Source organism: Cydia fagiglandana, chromosome 17, assembly GCF_963556715.1.
Source record: "Cydia fagiglandana chromosome 17, ilCydFagi1.1, whole genome shotgun sequence".
Taxonomy (NCBI): Eukaryota; Metazoa; Arthropoda; class Insecta; order Lepidoptera; family Tortricidae; genus Cydia; species Cydia fagiglandana.
This window is the reverse complement of record NC_085948.1, coordinates 3,131,772-3,154,591: the sequence shown is the minus strand read 5'-3', so window position 1 is coordinate 3,154,591 and position 22,820 is coordinate 3,131,772. Positions and strand designations below refer to the sequence as shown.

The 22,820-nt window shown below is 38.0% G+C and overlaps 2 protein-coding genes and 2 long non-coding RNA genes across 5 annotated transcripts in view; 2 read left to right on the top strand and 2 right to left on the bottom strand.

The window, feature by feature from the left end:
- LOC134673004 (uncharacterized) overlaps positions 1 to 22,820 on the bottom strand; it is a 503,466-nt gene that overhangs the window by 268,071 nt on the left and 212,575 nt on the right. The window lies entirely within an intron of this gene.
- Positions 1 to 22,820, top strand: part of LOC134672975 (uncharacterized) — a 234,413-nt gene that overhangs the window by 121,172 nt on the left and 90,421 nt on the right. For both annotated transcript variants that reach the window (XM_063530934.1, XM_063530933.1), the window contains exon 2: positions 22,579 to 22,718. In XM_063530934.1, coding sequence (XP_063387004.1) covers positions 22,584 to 22,718 — 135 coding nt within the window. In that variant the 5' untranslated portion in view covers positions 22,579 to 22,583. The remainder of the gene's footprint in view (positions 1 to 22,578; positions 22,719 to 22,820) is intronic.
- LOC134672824 (mitochondrial import receptor subunit TOM40 homolog) lies at positions 6,972 to 8,232 on the bottom strand. Its single transcript, XM_063530780.1, has one exon. It carries the CDS (start codon positions 8,130 to 8,132, stop codon positions 7,170 to 7,172), a length of 963 nt encoding a protein of 320 aa, XP_063386850.1. The 5' UTR covers positions 8,133 to 8,232; the 3' UTR covers positions 6,972 to 7,169.
- LOC134673006 (uncharacterized) overlaps positions 20,514 to 22,820 on the top strand; it is a 92,728-nt gene continuing 90,421 nt past the window's right edge. The window contains exon 1 of the long non-coding RNA XR_010099401.1: positions 20,514 to 20,554. This is a non-coding gene — a long non-coding RNA (uncharacterized LOC134673006). The remainder of the gene's footprint in view (positions 20,555 to 22,820) is intronic.

Below are 22,820 nucleotides of genomic sequence, written 5' to 3'. Positions count from 1 at the left end.
TTACTCCGAAATCAAGCAATGTTACTATCCGGTATCCGGCCGGATAGTAGGTTTCTATCCGGTATCCGGCCGGATAATAAAATCATGGCCGGATAGGCCGAATACCGGATAGTAACCGAATATCCGGTGCATCTCTATCCAATGATTCTTCTCTTTCCGCACAGACTCTATCGGCGCGATTCGGGAAATGGATTAGAACATTCACTAGATATGAAATAGTAAAACGATATGTGACGTTCTAATAAAAAAGGTATACCCTATGACGATCGGCGCTTAAACGCTATTATTAAACCCGCTCCGATATTATTGCGGCCATAAGGTACCTTTTGCCGTGGAACGTCACATATCGTTACTATTTCATATCTAGTGAATGTCTAATTCATTTCCCGAATCGCGCCGTATAAGTAGTAACTATTCCGTTTGAATCTAAAATGCGATTTGTTTAAATTGCACACGTACACAATTCCGAAGTGCGCTGGAAGCTTAGCCCTAATGAACCCTAGTTTGCGTTGTCTGCATTCGCTTTTCAAAAACCGTACTTTATAATTGCATTCTGTATTGGAATCGTTATTCGTTAAAACTTTTCGTACCTGCTGATAATGTAGCTACTAGCTAGGTACCCTGCATTTTACAAGCTTTTATTTACTTTCACCTGACCGTTGTCTGTCTGTAATCAAATCTTGCAAGTTAAATTTGATCCACTTCCCCGTTTCCGATTGAGTTGAAATTTTGCATGCATTTATAAATCGCATGACAATACAATATTATGGTACCATCGAGCTGATCTGATGCTGGAGACAGGAGGTGGCCATAGGAGTGATGCTGATGAAACAATATAACCTAATTGTGTTAGAGGTTTTTAGAATTGTCTCGATGAGTATTAGTTGTCTGTCGTAAGAAAAGTACAGTCAGCAATAAAAGCTTATACCAAAAATGTAATTTTTGCCAAAAACTTATTACTGATTTAGATTTCTTTATTTCAAGATGAAAATTACACTATAAATTTGCTACATTCGTCAAACTTTTCTTTATCTTCTCATCATAATCGTCAGAAATTACATTATTGGGAGTTCCTAAATTAAAAAATAATAAGATTCATTGTGTCTCCCAATAAGGATCGTTATGTACAAAGAAAAACATCTCAAACATGTCTGGGGATTTTATTAAGTATATTATTATATAGGTACAAACACTTGTATAGAGACCGTGCGTGTTGGAGGGTCAGCCATCTCGTGACCTGGGCTATAACCGCTAAAATCGAAGTTCGCAAATTGCGGGGATTTCTTTGTCACTCTAATTACTCCTTCATTGGCGTAAAAGAGAAAGATCCCCGCAATTTGCGAATTTCGGTTTTCGCGGTAGCCGCTCTGAATCGAAAGCGAAAACAATTCACGCTCCTAAGCAGGTGTTGCCTCCTACTCTAACCGACGGCTCTATTTTGCATAGTAGGGCTTAAATCTAAAAATTTTGCCATCTAGTGGCTTAAATCTAAAAATGGGAACTTGTCATAATGCTTCGCGCCAATTACATAATTGGGAACGTGCGAAGTCGGTGGCGCTGATCGTCACAAACACAGGTAATCTTATGGAATGTCCGACATTAGTACTAGCGGCAGCCGCTTGAACTCATTTTACTCCATAAGATTTAACGTACAAATTCCGACAAAATGAGGGCAGCACCAGTCGTGCACATAGCGAATAGGCGGCATCTGTGCTGCCGTCTACAGTTCATGCACGCTCCGTTGTCAGGGAGGTTTTGGTATTATACTGCAACTTTTAACATGGGACCAACCTAGAAATCGCAAAAATAAAATTTACCCTCCCATAGAAAATGGACCAGCCAAAATGTATAAAAACAGCCAAATTTTTTACTGCGGTACCGATAATTCCGCTACTCGATGCTAGATGTCGACTGCGAAAATAATAGTCGTTTTGGTATCAAAACTTATGTATGGAGTGAGCACTCTATTCTTACTATAGACCGACCGCTTAAATGAGTCCTCGCCTGCGCGGTACGGGGGCGACGGGGTAGGACGACTAAGGGTGGCGGGGAAGGTGCGGGCGGGTGTACACCTGCCGCCCGCACCTTCCCCGCTGCCGCGAGGATTCATTTAAGCGGTCGGTCTATATATTTAACTATGACCCAATTTAAATTTCTTTGCCAATTTAAAACGAACTCTGACACTTGACGAACTTCATCAGAATAACTAACTTGTTTACTCGTTCTATGTCACACAATCACTCTACAAAGTGCCAGCGAAAACCCGCGCAAACGATGTATACGCAGATTTACTATGAATAGATACCGTAAAACTACCCAACTGTAGTCCTTAGCCCTCAATTATAGTTAATTTACTAGCAATAATCCATATCAATCCAATATGCTAGCTAACTAGGCGCACCTTTTTTGTTACCAAATGTGTAAGGAAATCTGGTAACAAAAAAGGAATATTTCTTAGAAACTTTCTGGGAAATTTTGCGAAATATGGTGAAAGTTGTTCAGCTTCATTCATTTTGCCAGCATACCTACCATTTTTTACACAACTCTAAGTTGTGATCGAAATGTATGTACAAACTTTTTGAGAATTGCTGTCATAATGATACTCCCTCGCGTTCATCTGTTCTCGATGAAAAGCTATGTTTAGACGGACATCTTTTTACTTAGTTACAGAATCTACTGTTTTACGTCTATGGCAGTATGCTTTGCAAAATTGAACACGCGTTCAAAGTAGCTCTTTTATCTCTTGGCCGGCAAACTCGTATCGCTGTGAAGTTGGTCGCTCCATAAATAACGTTGCAGTCGATGACATACCTAGGGTACACAATTTTATTATGTTTAGTACGTAAACATAAAAGCAGTACATTTTTAGGGTTCCGTGCCCAAAGGGTAAAACGGGACCCTATTACTAAGACTCTGCTGTCCGTCCGTCCGTCTGTCACCAGGCTGTATCTCACGAACCGTGATAGTGATAGTGACAGTTGAAATTTTCACAGATGATGTATTTCTATTGCCGCTATAACAACAAATACTAAAAACAGAATAAAATAAAGATTTAAGTGGGGCTCCCATACAGCAAACGTGATTTTTGACCGAAGTTAAGCAACGTCGGGCGGGGTCAGTACTTGGATGGGTGAGGGTGACCGTTTTTTTGCATTATGGTACGGAACCCTTCGTGCGCGAGTCCGACTCGCACTTGCCCCGCGGCAGAAGTAGGTAAATGCTACCCTGGAATATTTTTAAAAATAAGTACAGATTACCCGCTTATTCAAAAAACGTTAACGAACGTACAAAAACCCAAAAATGCGCGTTTTCCCAGAGATAAGACGTAACTAGTTAACTAGATCGATTGTTCGCCCCCGAAAACTCCCATATAGCAAATTTCAACGAAATCGATAGAGCCGTTTCCGAGATCCCTGAAATATATAACTATATAAACAAGATTTGCTCGTTTAAAAGTATTAGATGTGACAATTTGGTTTCGTCACTATCGTGACCAATAGTTTGACGTCAGCACTGCAAATTTTGCTATCTAAATTCATGTTCAACGGCAATTCCTAGTACTGAAACTAGGTCTAATACCTAGAATTATCTGTCGAAACAGTTATATAATAGTGACGAGGTCGGCATTGAAGCGAGAGCAGGGGTGCGAAGCTCCTGACTTCGGTCAAACTCGGCTCCGCTCGGCTCAGCATTGCTCCGAGCAATTATTAGGGTTGGCACCACTTGACTTCCTTTTGCGTGCACGACCACAGATAAGATAATCACTAGAATTTTGACAACCCTAGATAGCCGAAAGGGATAGTGCCATATATTAGAAAGGGACAGCATGATTCGACCCTGAACCGCTGTCAAACTTCGGTTTTGTAGGAAGTTTCCTTTCTGTACGGTAGTACCAGCGAACTGATATACATGGAAGTATTCTGTCCGCTCAGTTATGACCCAACGTAAACTATTCTATTGTAGGCGGTGCTTACAAACTATTCGATTCGCAACTTCAGTTCGTCCGAGATGACAGTCGGTGACGGATGGCTAAATTGATTTATAAAAACAACGTTTTTTTGTAATTAAAAATGTCTTCATGTGTCGTGAAGTGGTGCAGAAGTTATTTTAGTTCATACCAAGGATAGTGGAATCACTTTTCACTTGTAGTAAACAGATAACTTCAGTAAAATTTGAAATAAACATGACGATTTGTTTTCAATACTACCGTGCTAAGCTAAAACGTAACAACTGCATACGACTTTCATAACAACATACGACTTTTTAAATTGCAAGGATAATAGGGATGGTGTTATGCCAAATGAAGTAGACTATTTTATTAACTTGTGCTTGGTTTAGGTATTTGTTGTTAGCCTGCAAAAAGAGTGGGAAAATATTTGATTAAAAACAGTCATTGTTTCGGTGCTTTGCCGTCATACTTTTGTAAGCTCTGTTTGTAACAGTCACCCAGCGAACTGATATACATGGAAGTATTCTGTCCGCTCAGTTATGACCCAACGTAAACTATTCTATTGTAGGCGGTGCTTACAAACTATTCGATTCGCAACTTCAGTTCGTCCGAGATGACAGTCGGTGACGGATGGCTAAATTGATTTATAAAAACAACGTTTTTTTGTAATTAAAAATGTCTTCATGTGTCGTGAAGTGGTGCAGAAGTTATTTTAGTTCATACCAAGGATAGTGGAATCACTTTTCACTTGTAGTAAACAGATAACTTCAGTAAAATTTGAAATAAACATGACGATTTCTTTTCAATACTACCGTGCTAAGCTAAAACGTAACAACTGCATACGACTTTCATAACAACATACGACTTTTTAAATTGCAAGGATAATAGGGATGGTGTTATGCCAAATGAAGTAGACTATTTTATTAACTTGTGCTTGGTTTAGGTATTTTCTATATAATTATAAATGTAGTAGGTAATGAATTCTTTCTTACAGATTTGTATTTTCCTTTTTTATTTCATGAGACGGAGCTGTAAAAAAACTACCTCATTCTTTCAAATTCATAATCAAATTTGATATTATCATTTTACATTACTTTCCATTCAGATTCCCACAAGATGCTATTCACAGAGAACTATGGAAAAAGCTGTCCAATTAGAGAGACATGAAATTAAGTGGATGCCTGGAAAGATATCTAGAATATGTTCTATTCATGAGATATAACTCGTGAGATAATCATACCCGGTCTCCTATATGTAGATACACTTCCACTGAATTAATTTAAAAAATACACACATTATCTGAAAATGTTGATCATTCGAATCCACCCTATACCGTCACATATATGTCGGTTCTCTCTCAAGCGATTTTTGACCCGATTCGTGTACCCATGTATATTTTGCAGGCTGTATAACCAGTCCGAATTCTAAGATCAAGTTTACCATACATTTACAATGGCGTACTTGATCTTAGAAAAACGGACAGACTATACCTGAACGTGACTTCGCACTGCCATACAAATTTATAATAAAATATACAAAATACTTATTATAGCGGAATACATTTATACAACAATGATATATTTACTTATGTTGAGTTAGTCTGTCATTTCATAACAACATTTTAACTAGTTATCTTTTAATCTGCATTAAATTATTATACGTGAATTATTTGACTGGTTCTTCAATGTATGGCATAAACCTATCCCTGTCCAAGTCATATTCTCATCAAATATGAACCGCAAACTCTCAGCGGCCAGTACGTACAACAAGAAGGTTATTAGCGGATTAATGTCGCTGATTGGTAGTTATTGACATTATATGCATTTCATCTACACTTAGCTATGTACCATTAGTGTAATAAAGATGACTCTTATTTTGTTTACCAGCTTTGATTACAGGCTCTGTAAACGCGTCGTCCTATTTGAATGTAGGCGTAATTGTGTGTGTGTGCTAATTTGGCCCGAGAATTTGAACGGTAATGTTCCTAAAGGCGGTTTCCATACTAAATATATGCGTTCACTGGGTAGTACTATTAATTATTCTGTGGCGAGAGTCAATGGGTTCGGGAATGGATGTCAAATTATACTTGGAATCTAATGTTCTTAGGCCCAATTGCACCATTATACTAACCCGGGGTTAACCGGTTCAACCTGGAGTTACCATGGTTACCAGAACAATTTGACACTGGGTTGACGGTTAAACCGCTTAACCCCGGGTTAGTGGGATGGTGCAAGTGGGCCTTAGTGATATTAGAGTTTACATGTTATAACTGTATCATACAATACAATATAGTAGCACTAGCAGTGTATTTATAACTAGCGACCCGCCCCGGCTTCGCACGGGTTAGCAAATTATACACCTAAACCTTCCTCAAGAATCACTCTATTGATAGGCGACAACCGCATGAAAATCCGTTGAGTATTTTTTGAGTTTATCGCGAACAAACAGACAGACACGGCGGGGAACTTTGTTTAACTATATAAGATGTAGTGATAGAGTAAATTAAACAGTCAAGTACTACAACTATAGTCCACAAATTCAATGCATAACTAAGTATCAATATAAATTGGTATACCATTGTTCGTTAGGGTTTTGTCAGAGATATATCTTCCATGTATGAAAATATGTATTTTTGCCTTAGCACTACGAATTTCAAATTGAAGAAAGTCATATCTGAACGATAATACATATTTGAGTTAATTTTGGACTTAGTTGGGACTGGGAGCCTTTGGACTATAGTTCGTTTTTTTTAGCATTAGAAAGAACTTGCAAGAAGGTAAGCGATTTTGACATGTCTTTTAATTGAAAAACGCTTTTTAAAATTCAAAAACTATTACTTATGAAAGCAGAAGAATATAAATGATCGTATTAGATTCATAATTGTTACATATTTGCCGTAACTTATTTTTAAAATGTGTTTTTCAATTAAAAGACACATCAAGATTGTTTACCTTATTTCTAATGCTAAACAAAACGAACTTATAGAGTAGGGTTTTACGGAACTGAAATTAAGTAAGTAATATGACGAACACTATTTTTATTGATTTTAATTCTAGAAATCAAATCATAATGAATGTAAAAACACGATATGAGATTTATCAACATTCTAAGTCTTCGTGTTTGTAAATTTAAGCTCACTAAAGACCGCACAATAAATTGATAGTTAAAACATGTATACTTATATACAAATAAATAATGCTAGAAAAAACACACTGGGTTATTAGAAGTCGAGGTTGAAACCAAAGCCGAGGCGTAATCTTCTTTGTCGGTCTAGAAGAACGCTTGCAATCAGGCTCACTACTCTTAATTCATTCGGAGGGTCATGGAAAAGCACGTCTTTTTGAACTGTGAAGCCACCGCAACGCTGAGAATCCACGAATATCTTCACGTAGCTCCCATTGACGTACTTCTTAGACAATGCGATTCCTACAGTCGCCGGGCCTTTCGGACTCTCGTTCACTATTGTGGCTATCCGGAGATTCGAATCAATTTGCTTGAATAAACATCCTTGGAAACCTAAACGGCTGAGCGTACCAGAAAGCGTGAATGATGGCTTTTCATACCTCGCACTGATTGAAACCGTCGGTGCAGGCGGATAGATCATCGGTTGGATACCAAGTTCAGTGCCAATGGTTAACTCTGGTACTATTTGATACATCCAATGAGCGATCAACTGCACCGTATTCGGGTCCACATCTTTCATTGTGCAGGATACAGATGCGATTGTTTTCTCGCCACATTTCTCGAGCGTAATCTCATTTTCTGATGAAATCAAGTCCTTTATTTTGGAGATTAGACGCATATCGTACCCCTCGAAGCTTTCGTTGTACGTAGCTGTTGCAGAGCCGGTCCAGTCGACTATCAATCCTTCTTGAGGCGATTTAGGCTCCATTTCTTTGTGGATAAATAGGTCGTAGCACTTGTAAGATTCCTTGGATCTTCCGTAGTTATACTGTTGGAGGAGCTTGACTCTGTCCAGGATTTCCCTCATGATGACGAGCTTGGTACCGATGAAGCACTTTGGGAAGACACTCTTAGCTTCATTGTGAACGTCTGCGAGTCTTATCACTTTGGGTTTCAACGGTTCGATGTTGATGAAATCTTTTTTCTTGGGCAGGAGTTTCTGTAGACTGGAGATAAACTTGCTGAATTCATCCTTGAATGTTTGTTCATTAATGTCCATTTTATTTGGTTGATTTTGATGTTTTATTTGTGCGATAACAGGTTGAACGTCATTGACCTGTCTGTCGGTATTTTTAACTGGCGATGCGTCGCGGCGGCCAGTCGTCCGGTGCAAGGAGTATTTATATCTCTATGCGCTATTCCTATTTCTTCTCGTTTAATACGTGTTACGCGCGATTATGTCTGCGTCTGCATCGGTTATACATATAACGTTTGCTTTTATTTTTAATCTATATTTTTGTACATATTCTGTTTTATTTTAGACTAGTTTAGACCTTAAGGTTCGGTGTCAGCCGCGAATCTAAAGTTGTATTAAATTTGTGCCGCGTGTAAAGGTACACATATTCTAAAGATGTGTTCACATGTAAGCAACGGTCTTCTACAGTATTTAGTTTTGTTTATGGTATTGCCAAATAAAAACTCCGTTGATAACGAGTACCATTTGTAAAGTTTTCATTGCTTTTCAGTGTTTGTGAAAATATGATATAGTTTGTCTAAGGACTGCCTCATTTCAAACATAGGCAGAGAGAATTGTACTTTCTTTGTCTTACACTAGTACTAGCACCCAAAAGAAAAAGAAGAGTACTTATAGTTTTTTTGTTCTTATTTACTGACAAATTTGGTTTGACCAACTTATATTCACTAATATGTTAGACGAGCGAGACTGAAATTAAAAAGGAATTGTATAGGGCTGTCTAAATCTAAATGTCAAAATTGTGACATTATCATTAGGAATGGACTTGTACAGATGTCGCCAGCATAGGTTTTATCTGACATCCTACGAATAGTGTCAAATTCTTGTTTATTATTGGTTTCGCTGAGCGTTGTAACTGCAAAACGTTATTCAAGACCAAAAAAGTAAGAAATGATGCCACTTTCTTACTATCGCGTCTTGTATTTATGTCCAAATATGTAAATAAAAGTACTTTTTTAAATAGTATGAGTAAAATTACTAATGAATAAATTATCTTAGCGTGATTATTTATCAAAAAGAATTTAAAATTTTACAAACAAATTATTGCAGTGGCAACATTGTCTTACTTTTTTTGGTCTTGAGTTACGTTTTAATAATTATAATAAAATTCTGCAATATTTAACGGATAGTAACTTTTTTTGGTCTTGAATTACGTTTTGCAGTATAATAATTCATTCTGCAATATTTAACGGGTAGTAATTAAAAGTATAAATAAAATTCCAAATTATTGTGTACACATTCCTATATGCAAATTAGAACAGAACAATAAGACTAACCCTGCCTAAATATTGATTACCATTTTTATTAGGTTTATTTATCGCCTCTTTATATTGTAATTAGTTCAGAGAATTTACTAATGAGATTCTTTGTGGCATAATAGTAATGGATTATTTTAGTAGGTACTTACTACTTACTCGGCTGGCGCGATGACTCAATATGAGTCTTGGCCACAGAATAAATATGCCTTGTATGCGCTACGCGGGGCTCCTATTTCTGGACAGTTTGCCCTTCGGGCATCTGAAGCACCCTAACGAACCTATCCTGCCTATAAGTATATATTGGTTTAATGTGACTATAGTCAAAACATTACACAGGAACATTACGATCTGCCTGATCTTACGATCGGCCGTCGACAGATATATGAAAACTATGAAATCTATTCAAAATCTAATCATCCACGTATCAAAGTTTATAAAACAATACAGTCATTCGACGAAGCCCTCTAGACAGGGCTATCGTGCGGGGTGCTAGGGGCGAGTGGGTCACGCGCACCCAAGCTGCATACATCCCCATTGTTAGTAGCTCGGTACTACTTAGAGGGCTAGCATGTCTTATTTGAAATGTGCAATTTTTTGAGCAGTTGTGTGAAAGTCTGTGACAATGACAACCCTATTGTGTTCTTGTGCGGAGTCGGAATCAAAGACGTTGGTCCACTGTTACTTTTTACACAGTACCCATAGTCAGGCTAAACGTGGTTGGTTATGGTTGACTGGTAGAGAATTCCATGAGGCAATAAGTTCAATAAAATTCAGGATTCTATTCGCTAAACAATATTAAACCCAGTCACTTCAAAGCAGTAAAAATTCAATAATTCCTCCGATTAAAGTAGGTAATAATTGAACTGTAACAAAAGTTATTCAGTTTATGTGCTGTAGCCGCCGTGCAGGTCAGGATCTCGACGACTCAAATAAAAAGCTTCGATTTGAAGTAAACTATTATAATTTCAATAGGTACTGGTTTTACAAGGGTTCCTTGACTAAACGGTTATATGTAAAGTGGTGTGGTGATTGTATGGAGGCTGATGCAAGAGTGATTTGGCTAATTTTGAAAGTACAAAATGGTGGTTTAGATTTGGGTGCCTCTAATTGGCCGCGATACATAATATGTGGAGCGCTCCTATTGGTGCTTTAGAAAAAGCTTCCAAATACTAGCCGAGCCCGACGGCTGCGTTTAGTTACTGTATTATACAAATAAAGGTTGCGTTCGCAACATGTGCTATAAACAGCTAGAGGGTTAAGAGTCCTCGAGCCCACTTTAAAAAAACAACTTTCACAAACTCATATCTTAACAAATCATGACATTCAAAACTAGATCTTACGTAATCAACTTAAAGTTCAATTTTTAAGCTCCGCAACTCGCTTATCGGATAATCTGAAAATCGGCAACGATTACGGCGCTATTTCAAAAAGTCATAACAGAGTGTACTGCGTCACTCAAAAAGCTACTTTGTAGCGTGGATTTAGAGTTCAGATTCTAATCGATTGTGAATATGTCTTAAGATCGTTACAGATTATAAAGGCAGTTTGGTTTTATTACTTCTGGATGCCGATAGGTTCGCGGATGATATTCCCGACGACCGATCGCATAAGATCGGTGACCAGTTGACCACATTAAGTCTGACCCCTAATTTCATGTAATTTGTATGATTCTTAAGGCCAACACTTTAGAGGTCAGTGCGGTAAAATATAAAAAAGGAAATAAGATAGCTATTATGTATCGTATCCTATTCCTGATCAGAGAAGCAGGAAGGCGAGGAAGTGCGGAAGGCAACATAAGGAATAGGATTAAATATGGCATATCTTTGAACTCGTTTTAACGAGACGAGGATTTTTTAATGTATTTTATAGAAGTGTATCCAGTATAAAAACTCGTAAAAAGTGGAAAATGTTAGAATATGGACAGATTATTTATGAAATTGGCATTTTGTGAGTTTTGGCCGGATCTATTTGCGTCCTTGAGTACGTTGTGAGTACGTTTAAACAAAAAGGTTTACCGAATATTAGGGATGTAACGATACCGATACGATACGATATATCGGTCGATATAATCGACAGACCGATATATCGGCATCGCCGATTTAAATTCAGCCGATATTACAGTTTGAAAAGCGCGCGAAACGAATGACGCTGCTAATAATTTGAATACACTTTGTTTCCATAACAAATAAATGTTTTCTTTGATTTTGATTTGGCATTTTTCTTTATTAGTGTTACAGTTTTTCACACTTCACAAAATCGAGTGTCTATCAATACATATGTGTGTTTTATGCATAATAAGTATATAATTCCTTATTTGTTACCTATATCTATTAGCTAACTACTGTGCCATTGATATCGGTATCTGTATCGGTATCGCGGATTATTTACTTCAAAAATCGGTATCGGTATCGTATCGTGGGTCCCTATCGATTTGACCTTGTCGCTAAAGTTACATCCCTACCGAATATCACGCTAGATGGTGCGGTGGACCGAGCGCGGCGATTTCTACATCGCGCTACCGTTATTTGGTTTGTAAATAAAGATTGGGAAATGATTTCTACTTAGATCACAATATATAAAGGGTAACATTACTAACATTCCATTTCTGACTGCAGCTGCACTACTACTTACTAGTACAAACGCGTCGGCGTTATTGACAATTTCCATAATAAAATGAATGGTAGTGCTGCTGTCTTTAGCCATCGCCATCGCGAATGGCTTTTAACTGCTGGCGTTCTTCATGTTTTTTTTGTAAAATCTAACAAACCGTTGAAAATTGTTTGTGCCTATCCGTCATTTTGACATTTGTTTGTTAGAAAGAGACAATTTTTTTTTTACATTTGACAGAGATTTGTAAGGGTTTGGTAAGTTATATTAATATAAAGGGATTATTTAATGTAATCTGCACTAAACTTGTAATAAAATATCCGGTTTAATGTAGGTATTTATTATGATCGTAGCTTCAAAGCCTTCAAATTCCTAATAATAGGTATTTTGGACCCTTGGGTACTAAAATACTCATTTTCGAATAACCTCTAGTTCCAATTGTTTCCAGCTTTTACTGCTAAAATTACTGCCAACTCGTCCAATAATAGAACCTTTTCAGTAATGAAAATAATTTTGTTATGCGAATTCGGGAACGCCAAAAAACAATATAACTTTACTAATTAATACTTAAATGATGTTACTTAATTTCTGAAACTGAATTAGGTATTAAGCAAGCCTAGGTACAGTCGCCATCAGATATATCGGAGCGGCCAAGGCGCTCACAAATGTCTGAACACGCCTCTATTGTCAAGGCGTTAGAGCGCGTGTTCAGATATTGTGAACACCTTGGCCGCTCCGATATATCTGATGGTGACTGTACAACTTTCCTCAGTTTCGAGGCATCCGACATGTCATTTTATATGACGGTGGATCGGCCCCGGCCCGGTCTAGTCGGAAACCTTACCGACTTGGCATCTTACAAGTGCCCTGACAATGTAATGGCTCCTCTACATGATTCTACTCTAAATTGCTATCTCATTCTACCGCATGGCTGCGTCCCTTGGAGTGGCCGGCGTTGGCCCATCGTGTAGAGGAGCCATTACCGCTTCATAAAGCGGTCTTTGAGTGGTATTCTATGACATTGAGTCCGCCATAGCGTGCCGTATCTGAGTCTTTCAAGAGTGTAAGTGGCTTGGTCTTGAAGCGCTCAAGACCTTGTTCCGAAGCGACTTGACACGTTCGATGAGTGTTCTTTGCTCATTTAGACGATGCGAGAACTCGCATGCGAGTTTCATAATTGCGGGTTTCGATTGGTCGGTTGAATTGGACGTAATCCACAGTCCACTAAAATCGCATGCGAGTTCGCGCGCCGTCTAAAGGCCTGTGCACACCGGCTTGCGTGTGCGTGACGTGCATGCACACGTCACGCAAGCGGTGTGCCGTCTCTCATAAGGACCTGTACACTACAACTCCGCACGCACACGTGCACGTCACGCACACGCAGCCGGTGTGCACAGGCCTCAAATCAGCCCATAGTCCAGTCAATTGGGTTGAATGCAGTGCTGCAGTGCACACACCATTTTGTCCTCTCATTAAAATGGAAAAAAATCGATTAAGGCCCACTTGCACCACCCCACTAACCCGGAGTTAAGCGGTTTAACCGTCAACCCAGTGTCAAATTGTACTGGTAAGGTAACCATGGTAACTCCAGGTTTAACCGGTTAACACCGGGTTAGTGGAATGGTGCAAGTGGCCGTAAATCGACTATTTATCATTTTCTAAATAAAGTACCTTAGCTCGGCCTTATTAGTGTCTGTGCGGAAAGAGAGTCATGGAATGTATGAGGCCTAATACATTCCACGACTTTTCTTTCCGAACAGACTCTACCCTCTATTGTAATTCTAACTCAATTCTTTAAGCGATAAATTTGTTTTCTGTATGGAATCTTTTGTCGTTATTGCTTTTTATTTTGCACACGTAATTAGCGGCTTGGTATAAAGGGGCCCACTGATTAACAGTCCGCCGGACGGTATCGGCCTGTCAGTTGTTCGGAACTGTCAAAATTTTGTTCTGAATGACGGGCCGATACCGTCCGGCGGACTGTTAATCAGTGGGCCCCTTGCCATTCATCGGCAGGTAATCTCTCAAATGGATTCCGACATTTTAAAACCGTACGACTATACCTACCTTATATTTTTTTCCTAGTAAACACATCAATGCCGGTTCTAACTCAGTTATTATCGAAGAAAATCATTTTCTCATTTCTAACCACATTAATAACCAACACTTCAGTGAAAGTATTTTCTCATAAAGTCATAATTCAAGGTAAATGCCACTACTATTGGCTCGGTGGGTAAATACACCGAGTAATGGATTTGTATAGCTCCAAGCCGAAGCATTCGTTTTCAACTTTAGGGTTGTCTCTGTCTCTTCAAACTTCAAACATAAATTCCTAAACTAAAAGCTGTCCCTTTTTGTTTAGAGCTCCGTGAATTTTCAAACTATTAAAAATATGTTATACAAACTATTTAAAAGTCAATAAGGTCAAAATAAATATACAAAAACTAAAGTGCAAAAACGGGCCTCTCCTGTCTATATTTCTAGGTACTTACTTAAAATTAAACACCAGTAAACTACAACAAATATGTCCAACAAATTGTGATACGCTTTCTTGTATTCGGTTTTTAAACATTATAATTAAGATAGCTAGCTATATTTTAATCGAGAAAAGCTATTTTTACCTACAGTACGAGTAGTTAACAGACAGACATATTATATAATCTTTTGTTTAGTCGGTCTGTAACAGCTTAAGATGCAATTTTTTTATAACTTGGATTTGGTATATAATTTAACAGTATACCTTAAGTCGAATAATTGGTTCCGTTCTTTCAAACAAACTTTTCTTATGTATCTTACCTGCTTATTAATTGACATTGACATATAAGACATTTTACCATTACGTAACAGTGTTCTTTAATTAAGAAAATTACACAAAACATCTAATTTTGTATACTTTTACGGTTTAGACTCACTTGTTTTAAGTCACTCGCGCGACATGTTTCGGAGAGTCTAGGTCTCCTTTCTCAAGCACTGACAGTACGAGCAGCGTTCATGACGGCCGTGTATCGCGTACTGCGGCTCGCCGCGTCGCACGCTGCGCGCCATTTGTTTTCCGCCGCCGCATACGCGATAGACGGCCGTCGTGAACGCTGCTCGCACTGTTAGTGCTTGAGAAAGGAGACCTAGGCTCTCCGAAACATGTCGCGCGAGTGACTTAACACAAGGGAGTCGAACCGTAAAATTATTCAATGTTAGTATGTCTCACAACAGTTTAAATTCGATTAAAGCTAATCTTCTATAGTGACAACCCTAGACAATCTTTGAATCGAAATCGATTCTGCGTTCCTTTACTGACTGAATGTGTGTATGATATTAAAAAGAAAAGCGAAATAAGTTGCATGAATGCGCAGCACATTGCTGTGAAAATAACTGACTATGTAAATATAAGTACCTATGAGCAAAAGTATTTACTTATTAATATTTCATTTCGAAGTTAAAGCCCACAAAAATGTACCTACCTCTTATTTTTTCCTAGACTTAGTTTTTTTGTAAAGCAATGAGTTAAATAACAATTAAATATAAAGTGCTCCAGGTAAGTAATGAATTATATGGTTTCTGTATAAGTTTATCATTTATTTGTGCTATTCGGTCCATGAAACAATTAAAACTTAAAAAGAACAACAAAAAGTTCTATTCAAAAAGCTACATTGTCAGTTTTATAGAGGGCATTGAAGTTATTTTTTTACATGTAGGTCTGTGTTTTCTATTTAATGAAATAATTTGTGTAAAATGTATCTCCAATACACAAGATACTAGTATACAATAGGCAATATGGCAGCTAACCACTTTGTACTTACTTATTTTTATACATAATTTACGAATAAATCCTCAGATTTATTAAAACAATTACCTAATTATTCGTGGTCATGTCTCTAACCTGAATTTTTAATAATAAACCATAAAACAACAACGGCTGGTCAGCGCCGATACGCAAATAGCCACGCAAAATATAAAAATTCACAACATACAATAATCCAGTACTTACCTGCTGCCGTAGTCCGATCAACGAAGCACAAATACTCGTATTTTCTAATTTAATATTATAGGACGACCCATGGGCGTAAATAGCATTTTTTAACGGGTGGGGCAGAAGTAGTGGGGGCTGGGTACATTGTAACAGGGTACGGTTGAAACAGAAATTCTTACCTTATGGTCAGAGACCAGGGTGGAGCAACTGCCCCACCGTGGGTACGCCTATGGGACGACCAAGTCTTTGTGATACACACAAATAGATACCCTTAGTAGTATTCGAACCCAGGACCTCGTAGTAGGGTTCCTACCGAGATAGGCTAGGAGGCCGTTAATATAATTTAAAGTAAGGGAAGACTGGAAAGGGAGAGGGGAGGCCTTTGCCCAGCAGGGGGACACACACATAGGCTAATAAAAAAAAACATCTTCATAGTTAAAATGTAGATTCTACAACCTATCTCCGGCAGTCTTTTCATCGTTGACATTGAAAAGTTATGTTATGTACTCGTATAACGAAACGTTATGTCGATGATCAATCCAACGATGAAAAGACTGCCGGAGATAGGTTGTAGAATCAAAATGTATGACAGCCTTGACTGATTTATTTTTAATTAAGTATATTGCAGCGTCATTATCCTCTAGGGTCATAATTGTAACTCTCATTTGTTTACCATAAACCCTGTGTAAACCTCCATTCACCATTAAATTCCATCAAATCTACCACTGTGTTGCCAGTAAAATGAAACGTTTTATTAATAGTAAATATATTATCGGCGGAAGATTGCACATAAGTAAATAATTTACTATTAATTTTAAATACAATATTTAAATGCTTATTTTAAATAATCAGTCTTCTAAAAAAAGCTGTCCCATTAATTAATATTGAATTATAACTATTTTGAGGTAGAAAAGTTCGTATTGAATTGGTAACACTTCAGGTCTAAACAACATTTGGTATTCCGTTTTAATACAATAACATTATCGTCTTACGATGTGCGTATATTTTTATACCTTAAAACGTAAATTCGAAAACGACAAGTACAGGATAGTGTAAAACGGTCTTATGGGTACCATGATGGATTTATGGCGGCCATGACACTTACGTGTGTCAAGCATGGTATAATAATATACTCCGCCGGGTACTCTCTTCCCGTCTTTTCTAGGTCACCTGACTGACACAAGCCTACGTCATCATGCGACAGCGCTATATGATAATATGCGATAGCGCTATATATAGCGGCCATGTTATTGTGACGTAGGCTTGTGTCACTCTGGGAAGAGAAGACCATGTTTTATTAGACCATGTTGTCAAGTCAAGTTGTCACTTCATTCGGCATCTGACGTCTGTCTTGAGCGCTCGAATGTTTTCCTATCCCGTCGTGGTGATTTCCTTTGTTAAGTTTTTGTTTCTTGTTAAGTTTTTCGTTTAGTTTGTGTTGTTTCTTTTTGTTGATACTAATACTGTATTAAGTTTGTACCGCGAACGTGAGTTATGCTTTTACGAAGCTTAGAATATTTCTCTTCCCCTGTAAATATTTACTATATAAATAAAAAAATATCTAAACTAAAGCCCTGCATTAATGTCGTTGGCTGCGTTTCAGTAAAGTTATAAAAAATGGAGTCTATATTTTGACTTAGTTTCCATATTCCATACAAAAAGGGATTTTATTAAGTACGTTCTTTACCTTCAGTTAGATAATTATATTTTATATTATCACAAAAAGGTTGGTGACATCTGATCCGTCATACTGACGTTGACAGATGTCATTGTGGCAGTGACATTTCTTGGTAGATTTGATGGAATTTAATGGTGAATGGAGGTTTAAGTTTATTGCACTTATTGCTCCCGTTAAAAGTGTTCGCAAGGTCTTTGAATAAAGAATATTTTGAACATAATACAACTCATGTTCATCTGCCAACAGTGGCATCTAAGAAGGAAGGACTGAACAATTTAAAAAATTGGACCGCCTCACAAAAAATCAGATCAGCTTAATTGATCCTACAAGAAGTGCTCCGTGAACAAAGTTTCGTACGGAGCACTAAAGCTCCGTTGACTGGAGTATTGACACCAAACTCTAAAACAAATGCGAACAAAGACGATAAAACGGGTCTGTTGCAAACACCTGTACAGACAAAATAACATCGTTATATTTTATTTCCAATACGGTAATGGCTTTTTGTTAATTTTAAAAAGAAAGTCGATTGCAACGATGAATGTTTTGTATCATGGGCATCATGGCGATTAAAAACGCATTCTGGCTCCTCTACACGATGGGTCAGCGCCGGCCACTCCAAGGGACGCAGCAGCCATGCGGTAGAATGAGATAGTAATATCACTTGCTCCCTCTAACGCATAAATGCGTCCCTTGGAGTGGCCGGCGTTAGCGCATCGTGTAGAGGAACCATTACGCAATTTTTAGGGTTCCGTAACTCAAAAGGAAAAAACGGAACCCTTATAGGATCACTCGTGCGTCTGTCTGTCTGTCTGTCCGTCTGTCACAGCTGATTTTCTCCGGAACTGCTGAACCAATTAAGTTGAAATTTGGTACACATATGTAAGTTTGTGACCCAAATACGGACATGTAACGTAAACAAATGAATTTTAAACATGGGGGCCACTTTTGGGGGGTAAATGAGAAAATTAAAAAATAAAGTTTTTCAAACTATATCATGTTACATATCAAATGAAAGAGCTTATTGTAAGGATCTCAAATATATATTTTTTATAATTTTTGAATAAACAGTTTAGAAGTAATTCAAGAGAATAGGCAAAAAATGACCATCCCCCCCCCCCCTTCATCTCCGAAACTACTGGGTCTAAATTTTTGAAAAAAATACATCATATGACAGGAAAACCTATTAGAAATGTACAGTCAAGCGTGAGTCGGACTTAATTACTTAGTTTTTGATCCGACCCCTACGGATTTTTTAAAGAGATGTCACTCACGTCTCACATAAAAAAATACATTTTTAAAAGTAATGTACGGAACCCTTGGAACGCGAGTCCGACTCGCACTTGGCCGGTTTTATTTAATAGACAGTGGACAGGAATCACATACCACCGTATGCCGAATAAAATATCTTGTGTTTTGATTTGTAGTAAAGTGAAATGGTCACTTCACACTTTTGGCGCCCAATTCTACCAAAATCGAGTATCGAGCTTTATAATTATGCCTGCCAAGAGGGCGCTGTTATTCTCATGTTAGTATGAAAAAAATAGTTCCAGTGAAGTTCCGCAACATGGCACGTGATCATATATTCCTGGTCAGGCTTTACCTACACTTTCAAGTTTATTCTAAGACGCAATGTAATGCGAATTGTGGTATGTTATAGCGTGTGTAGCAACAATCAATTACAAGGATAGTATTACTGTCGGCGGCCGATCGTAAGATCAGGCAGATCGTAATGGTCCTATGTAATGTTTTAACGATTGTCACAATAATCCAATATATAGGTAGGATAGGTTCGTTAGGTTGCTTCAGATGCCCGAAGGGCAAACTGTCCAGAAATAGGAGCCCCGCGCGGCGGGGCTCCGTAGACTCAGGGAACGAGTCAAAGATTTTCACGTTTCACGATATGCCGAGGAATTTCACGATATGCCTGATTTTACGATCGGCCGCCGACATTACAATGAAGATAATAGTTAATTTCTAAAACTCCATAATTTTTAGAGCACCGTTCAAAACTTTGTAAAAAGCTGTTAATACAAAAGTTTTAGGAGTACAATATATCGTCACTACTTTGAAAAAATCTCGTATCTCGCACTGACTCAAAGTTAAAACGCAGTAACTCTGATGTATGGGATGCATACACCACATTTACATACCACATTTTTCTTTTGATTAACAGAACAAGTTACGAGTTTTTTTTCAAAGTACATAGTTACGGGTTATCCGCAGATGGTCTAGAACGCAAAATGACTAGTATGTTGTTTTGCCTAAATCGCAATTATTCTACATCGCAAACGGTCTAGAACGCAAAATGCCCACTTTTTATATCACCACATTTTACATGGGTTAGGTTCGTTAGGTATCTTCAAATGGCCGAAGGCCAAACAGCACAGAATAGGAGCCCCGCGGGGCTCCGTCGACATCGCTATAAAGGTAAGATAAAACGGAAAAAATAATTCGGGCATTTTGCGTTCTAGACCGTTTGCGATGTAGACTAATTGCGATTAAGGCAAAACAACACACTAGTCATTTTGCGTTCTAGACCATGTGCGGATAACCCATAGTTACGATATGTTATAATTATTTGTTTGTGTAAAGGGCCCACCCGGTATAAATAACGCCACCGTCCACACTGAAAATTTGTCCGTGGTCAGCTCATCCGTTTTCCCTTTTAGAATTATTTAAATCAAAGCCCAGGCATTTATTAAACTCCGTTTAATCTGACCGGTTACTACGCCTTTTCGGATATTTTTCTTATTACCAGCAACCCTCAAAATACTAAAACCTCAAATAACGTCTTTAATAGAAAAGGTAACCATTTCTTGGTTTTCCGGTCACAGAGCTTTAAACCGAAGGCAACCTCGGTAACTCAAGTTAACCGGCCATACAAATGAAAAATCCAGAATTGGTCAATGAAATTTGAACCTATAGTGCAGGGAATAGAGTTGATTTTGGTTTTGCTTGAAAATTAAACGAAAGAAAACAAATGCGACTGTATTCCAATTGAATATGATTTAAATTTCACTGAATAAGTACTATAGGTAGGACCTCGGGCCTTAGGAGGATTTTATGAAAAATGTTCCAACGCTTGTATCTCGGTTCTACAGCCTCTCAGTTTAATGCTTAATTCTTAATTGTCTTTTGAGATTAGAACGATTTACTGCTCGGAATGAAACAACTGGTGAAGATAGATTGCTTCTTTACAGTTTACAGTCCTTACCGGAAAATGACCCTACTTTGCTCCTTGATGGGTAACTGTGCTCCGTTTAAAAACCGGGCAAGTGCGAGTCGGACTCGCGCACGAAGGGTTCCGTACCATAATGCAAAAAAAAAAAAACAAAAAAAAAGCAAAAAAAAAACGGTCACCCATCCTAATACTGACCACTCCCGACGTTGCTTAACTTTGGTCAAAAATCACGTTTGTTGTATGGGAGCCCCATTTAAATCTTTATTTTATTCCGTTTTTAGTATTTGTTGTTATAGCGGCAACAGAAATACATCATCTGTGAAAATTTCAACTGTCTAGCTATCACGGTTCGTGAGATACAGCCTGGTGACAGACGGGCGGACGGACGGACAGCGAAGTCTTAGTAATAGGGTCCCGTTTTACCCTTTGGGTACGGAACCCTAAAAATTGACTTAACGTCTAATTATATTCCAACATATATATTTTTTGTATACTCAGATAAACAAAATTGTATATATATATATATTGAATCGCTACGTTAGTCATAAAATTAATCTCTCTTTTTTGGTGGGGGTATTAATTTGGCGCACAATGGGGTAACTTTGCACCCCCAAGTAATCTCTAGGTAGGAGCAAAAATACCCCAAAATATATCTAGTGTATAGGGTATCTTGGGCTCCTTATTCATAGATTCGTTTTATATGTAACAACATTTCATAAAGTTGATTTACCGATAAAATAGTTACATAAGATGTCCTTCTTAATATTCAATTAGACTGAATATTTAATAAAAACAGTTTAAAAAAAATTCAAAATTTTCTAAGTGGAGCAAATATTGGTGCAAAGTAGGACCATTTTACGGTACATTGCAAAAGGTACTTTTACAATATAATATTCAGTTAAATCATCTTGAACTGACCTTGACCTTGACCTGAAAGAAACTGGATTTATTTTGGAGTCTAAGAACAAACTTTCTGCAAGCCTTCGACTTACTTTAGAAATTTCGACCGAGCCCAGGTGGTCGAGCGGTTCAAATATTTGTCGCGTAAACGGAGGACGCTGGTTCGATTCCATCCCAGGACACTAGAAGACGATGCGAGAACTCGCAATATGCGAGATTCATTACATTGCGGCTTTTGATCGGTCGGTTGAATTGAACTTACCTAACCAACAGTCCGCAATGTAACTAAAATCGCATGCGAGTTCGCGCGCCGTCTAAATCAGCCCTAAATCAGCCCTACATAAAAATAACATCGCCCTCTTGACAATGGTCACCGGGTGGTCAATGGGGCCGGGGTGGTACCGGGTGTGGCCTGTAATATGAGCAAAAAATTAAACTGTAGGCTGTACCTACTCCTCATACTGACTAACATTTGTTCAGCGACTTTTAAAAATAACTTGTGGTTTGATTTTTAATACAGTTTAAAGTTTATTCTAAGACGCAATGTATTGCGAATTTTGTTTTGTTTAAGGCGTAACAAGCAACGTCAATCACAATGATATGGCGTGGCGATGGCGTCCATTGAAGATAATATTTATTTTGTATGAAAAGTAGGGATTTTAAATAATTCATAATTTTTAAAAGTTGTAGAACAAAAGTGTCACCATTTGAGGAGTACAATCTATGTTTTAATTATTTGCTCATGTTACAGGCCACACCCGGTATTACTGATCAGACTAAATAATCAGACTAAATAAATATATTAAGCTTATCAGAGTATGACTTAAGCCATAAGTACCATTAATATCACCAAATACACAAATGTATTTTCTTGTTTACAGTGACAATGTGGTCTGGCAAGAAGCCCGAGGGAGGCCCCGGGTCTCCCACCGAAGAGGAGATCAAAGTGGTCTTGGTGGGAGACACGCAATGCGGGAAGACCTCGCTGGTGCAGAGGTTCGTCTCCGACACATTTATTGAGGTAAGTCATCTTTTCCTGAGAGCTGTCACTTTCGCACCCATGAAAATTTCATATACGTGATGGCTTCCCTTTTACACACTTCAATTCTATTTAGCGTCATCC

Bases quoted from the DNA above. Each gene is read 5' to 3' on its own strand.
- LOC134672824 (XM_063530780.1), bottom strand. From the start codon at position 8,132: ATGGACATTAATGAACAAACATTCAAGGATGAATTCAGCAAGTTTATC.